This window comes from Haplochromis burtoni, unplaced genomic scaffold (assembly GCF_018398535.1).
Source record: "Haplochromis burtoni strain Fernald_Lab_line unplaced genomic scaffold, NCSU_Asbu1 Contig_1247, whole genome shotgun sequence".
Classification (NCBI taxonomy): domain Eukaryota; kingdom Metazoa; phylum Chordata; class Actinopteri; order Cichliformes; family Cichlidae; genus Haplochromis; species Haplochromis burtoni.
The window spans coordinates 9,763-15,596 of NW_024583608.1; the positions used below are offsets into that span (position 1 = coordinate 9,763).

The following is a 5,834-nucleotide window of genomic DNA, read 5'->3' on the forward strand; positions in this document are numbered from 1 at the left end:
GTCCTCGTGTCTTGATACAGCCCCGACTTTGTTCTGCCTTGCTGCTTAATTAAAAAACTAGTTTAAGGTGTCCTGCATGTGATATATATTTTTCCCTATATGAAGTCATTCTTTTTTGAACAAAACTCAAAACAGAGCCTATTAATCTTTCAGTCATTTCTAACCCCCCTCCCAAAAAAAAAAAAATCCCACATGCATACTACCCTTTAGGGCTAAACCCCGGGTGTTTCAAATGTCTGGCTCCGCCTCTGGTAACAGCCTTGACTCACTTCCACTGCAACCCCTGTTTTCCTAACCAGAAGCGGGGTTCAATACACGTGCACGACTCATTCGTGACTGGGATTGGCCGACAGCCCTTCGCTAAGTCCCGCCTCTCGCTTACGTCAGCAGTGTCTGTGGAGGACTGCAGAGCGGACGGAGAGCCGCACTGCACGCTGATAAGCCAGGACAGGGCGAGGCGGCGGTCCCGGTGTATGCCCCCATCCATCATCGCTATGGGAATTACCACAGCGTTGTCTGTGAAGCAGACCCTCACCTCGCATCTAAAACCGGTTCACCTGGAGACACAGACTATAAAACACTGCAGTGGAGACTGTCGCTGCTCAGAGCCGGGCTCAGCTTCTCTCCTCCGGTAAACTGAGGAGGACGATGATGATGATGATGATGACTAACATCTATAGATGAGAGGTCTCAGGCCGTGACCTTGGACCTCTGCTCGACCTTCATCTGTATACTCTAAATGAGGACCATGCCTGCCATGTGTGTATCCGCAGTGGTGAGTACATCCCATTTCAATTACCTCCGTGCATGTTTTTCTTTCTTTCTAAGTACTGCTCTAGCAGGTTCTTCATTTAAAGGGCCAGTGCCTGTTTTTTTGCCCCCTGCTCTGATTCAACTTAAAATGAATTATCCAAATTTCTTTAAGAGTTGACACGTGAAGAATTTATTTCGTTATTTTTTCACTAATTTATTATTTTTTCAGTTCAACGTTTGAAAACTGTGTCACGAGTCTCAGTCAGTGGAAAGATGGAGAAAGAAATGCCACTCAACAGTCTGTTGTTTAGCCCTGTTGCACTGCGAACAATTAAAACGTCAGTCAGCGGAGTTTAAACTGATAGGTTTTTGTCACAGCTGATAAAGAATATGGCTCTAGATATTTAAACACACAAACAAATAATTAAATAATTTAAAACTGTAAAAAAAAGTAATGGTTGTTTTACAAATGTTTTACAATTCCACTTGATTTTCATTTTAAAAAGTCAAAGTATTATTATTATTATTATTATTCTTATTATTATTATGGCCATCACTCAAGTTTTAGGGATGGGTGAGCTGATGTTTTCATGCATTTTAATATAGTTAGTGTCATCATTCCAGCCTTCGGGCAGATGAGACTGTGCCTTTGTCTCCTCCCAGTCATGTTGACATGTGCTAAAAAAGAGTGAAGTGTTTTCCTCAGTAGACATCATACTTATTTCATCAGGGCAATTTTATGGAGTTCATAGCTTCGGGCTTGGTGTATTTCTAGCGTTTAAAGAAATAATTTATTTGAAAAAAAAAGCTTTTGCCATGATTATATATTATATTTGATTTTTATTTTCAAACAATTTAAAGCTTTAAACCCCTGCTTTACTGCAGTGGTTAATGCATGTGACTAAGGGGTAATAACAATTTAACATCTCCACTAGGAGTTTCAAACAAGCAATTAAAAAGTACCATCTGCTATGATCTACTGCAATGCAATATAAAAGGTTTGGAGCATGCTGGCAGGACTAACACACAATTTATACTTAACACTACTGCATGGCTACACCTCTATGCAAGGGTCTGTCTGTGTGATGTTAATGGTGTCATCTAATTATCTCCATAAGAACTGATTTGTGTGGACCTTACACGTGTTAGGCTACAAACACTGTCAGCTGCATTCTGTCTATTATATATCTATTTATGCATTTTTTTTAAAAAAGTGTCCCAACAAAAGTGAGATCCGGTTTAGTCCGAGTTGTTGCATGAAACTTTAGTTGTTGCTTTGAATTTGCCAGTTGCCTGTGTCATGTCATGTTGCCTGTTGGAAAACAGACAGACAACTGCTAGGGTAATGGCATGTTTTACAATGTATTGCATTAGACTAGTGGGCTAATAGTCTGCAATGGATGATGTAAAGTACAGATACAACTTCAAATCCTGGGTTTGGTCATTAATAAACATGCTCAGGTTTTGGGTTTCATTTTTAAGCTTTTATGCTTTTTTTCCTTTTCTTTACAACATATTTTAAAATAAGACCACAGCCAATGTAAAAGTAAAATCTCTAAAATGTATAAAAAGTAAAGCCAATGCAAAGTGCCTTAAACACGTTTTCTGTTTATTGGCCACCAAGGTTTGATGCTTGGCAAAAAACTTGCAATGGAATCTTATAGAAGTCTATAGGAAAATGGCTTTCTGCCTTTATCCATGGAAACACTTTCCTACTTAACTTATGGGCTCAGTAAATTGTGCATTTATGACACGCCCCTTTCTCATCACATCTGGTTTCAAAAGACCAGGATGTGAAAACTGTGAAAACACTCAGCCTGATGCTTCAAAACATGAGATTATAAATCATTGTCCAATAGTGAATGATATCACAAGAAATTCACCTTGTATGATACCAGACAGTTTAAGAGAGAGGCATGGCATGTGAAAAGTCAGACATTAGCAAAGATGGCAGTGACATACAAAAAAATAAATAAATAAATAAACACTTTTAATTATGTAATTTTCCATTTTGTTCTACGGTGATGTTAAATGGAATCCAGCCATTAATAATATCATGACAACTAATTAACTTCCTTGAGCAGTTATTTTGAAGCATTTTCTAAATTAACTAGTGGCCATCCACCAGCTCCCAGAGAAGAGTTGTGTAAACAAGTCGTGTGTGAATATTATTCACACTCACCTTTTTTTAATGCAGTACAGACTGCGTGTTTTCACAGGATGAATTTGTGGAATTAATGTTTTTGATTTTTCAGATTGTTTGGACGCAAAAAACAGATCTGACCAATGAGAACATTTGGTGCGCTCGTAGTTCAAACGTACATTGGTACTGAACATACAACGATATAGAAATAGTTAAATATTACTATTTTACATCAGACCCGAGATCAGATAGAATCAGTTAGAACCTGTTGTGGTCCCAACTCTGTCACGAAAAGCTTAAACTGACCCACTGACATCCTAAAATATGCACAAAAGTGTTATAGCTTTAACTCATGGATCAAACCATGAACTTCTCCCTGGTGCTGCCTTCTTGTGAGAATTGGATGAACCATGAATCTCTGTTTTTTTTCTTTTTCAGGACCGGCTCATCATCACTTTACATTTTTTCACAGTGCATTTTTTGAGGACAAATTTTTCTAAACACTCAATGCTGCTGATGTTTCTATATGTTACCCAACAAATTTGCATCCAAAATTTCGGGATTCCGTGACATTTTTTCACTAGGTGGCCTTTAGGGTTCAGCTTTAGTAGGGTTAGGGATAGATTGAGAAACGAGAACAAATTCTGTTTGTGTATGCCAACTAAAAAATCCATACTTCAATTGGCATTAAAATATGAAATGACAGATGGCCATCTTTCCCTGAGCTTGCTTAGTTCTGTCGGCGGTTTCTTCCTGTTAAAAGGGAGTTTTTCTTTCCCACTGTTGAAAAGTGCTTGCTCATAGGGGATTGTATGCTTGTTGGGAGTCTTTACCCTACAATATAAAGCGCTTTGAGGCAAGTGTTGCTGTGATTTGGCACTATTTGAATGTCTAAAAGAGTAACCCATTTTATTAATTTAATAAGACAGACTACAGTCAATCAATAGCAACATAAAAAAACTACATCACTTAATTTATTGACTGCATCCATCTATTTTTTATTTAAATTATTAGATTAGTGCTTACTGATTAGTGCTAATGACATAAAATCATCCGTACTGCTGAATGGCGACCCCAGCTAATGGCATATTTCAGTACTGTTTAACCTCAAACACTCTAAAAAAAACCCAAATATTCTTGCAACACTTGAAAACAAACACAATGAGCTCATCAGGCAGTCCTGCCATTATTCACTCATTAGCAATAAACTCAATAAGCATCTACAGGAATAATCATTGCTGCCTATTGTGAGTGATATGTTCAGCGCGACTGAATCCAAACAGAGTCTCTTTCTCCCAGTGAGCAGTGACACGAGGATATGCAGCAACAGGTGCTGGGTAAATGTGTGTGTGTGTTCGCTGGTTAATAAGACCATGTGCAGGTGCAAGCATGTGTGTTTGTGCTCACTGTTTGTTTGCTAGTGTGTGTCTATCCATGCATGTTTGCTTATGTGCATTACTTAAATTTGGATAGTAGTTACAGTCTAATGTTGTCTGCCACAAACATCCTACCCATGTAGTGTATGCACGCACCTTGTTACATAACAGTTTCAAGCACACACACACAAAACACGCACAACATCCTAAACAGTAACTGATTGTTTCTGTCATGACCGACTGTGTACAGTTAATGAAGTCATTTATTAAAATGAGTCATGTATTTCTATTATGTAAAAAAAATGCGAGGTTGATGCATGGAAAACCTCTCACCAACAGTCCAATTCCTGTTCTGTGGTAATCCTTGTAAGCACTAATCATAAGTCTTGTCACAGTATGTGTTCACGTTGTGTAGCACAGCTGCAGTAGCTTCAGATCACAAGTCTCAAAGACAGTCACTATGCCTCTGACGGGGTGAAAGCGGTCACACGTTGCGTATTTTACCTGCATGTTTTTGACCATTGGTGGGATGTGTAAAAGCATTTAAATGTGCTTCTGTCTATCTGGGGTGGCTGTAGCTCAGGTGGTAGAGCAGGTCAGCTATTAACTGGAAGGTTGGGGGTTCAATTCTTGGGCAAGATACTAACCCCATGTTGCCCTCCGATGCATCCATTGGAGTATGAGTGTTAGATAGTGAGCACTTACAGCTTAGAAAAAGTGAATGAATTAGTTGTATTGAGTGCTCAGACAGAGTAGAAAAGCGCTATATAAGAACCAGTCCATTTTGCACATATTTCAGGTCAGTGGGTTCATTTGGAATTTGTGTAATTTGGAATTTGCCATATTTACTTCAGCATAAATATTTAAGCCTTAATTTAAAGTCTTGCATAGAGCATTGCAAAGTCCAGTACTGTATTGATTTTGGGAAATATATTAGAATGAATAGCTATGACTCAACAGTTTTGCCTCAGCATCCACAAAAGCATTTACTCACAAAGCACTTCTAGTATCCAGTAAATCTTTGAACTAGTGCAGCACTCACTGTTAATGGAAACCTTATATGGGATTGTTTTTTCAATAAACCTAAGTTAGGAACCACTGGTTACTAAAAGTAACCAACCGTCAATTTCTAGGGATAAAAAATTTAACTATCGCAGGGACAAAAAATGCAGTTTCTCTACTGGCGAGGAAGTGAGTCAGTCCCTATAGACTCCTATGCTAAAATGCCTGGCTTTTTAGAACAGTGATTAACAGTGATTAGCCTGGTACAAACAATTGTCTTGAGGGCTTTACATATCAAGAACATCACCTTTCAGATGCAAACGTCTTGTGTAACAGATCAAACACCACACCAAAAGCCTTGTGTTTTTGGAAAAATTCATCTTTGTTGAGCATGTTAAGGCAAGGCAAGGCAAGTTTATTTGTATAGCACAATTCAACAACAAGGTGATTCAAAGTGGTTTACAGAGACATTAGAAACAAAAACAAATAAAAAGCATGATTTAAAATTGATTAAAACAAGCAAACAAACAAACTAATTAACAAACAAACAAAACAGTATA

At 38.1% G+C, this 5,834-nt stretch overlaps 1 protein-coding gene across 1 annotated transcript in view; it reads left to right on the top strand.

The window, feature by feature from the left end:
* Nucleotides 1-377: 377 nt before the first annotated feature.
* The window catches only part of tnfrsf21 (tumor necrosis factor receptor superfamily, member 21), a gene marked incomplete at its 3' end in the record, with an annotated part of 38,503 nt that continues 33,046 nt past the window's right edge, over nt 378-5,834 (top strand). The window contains 1 exon segment of the mRNA XM_014331098.2: nt 378-775. Coding sequence (XP_014186584.1) covers nt 740-775 — 36 coding nt within the window.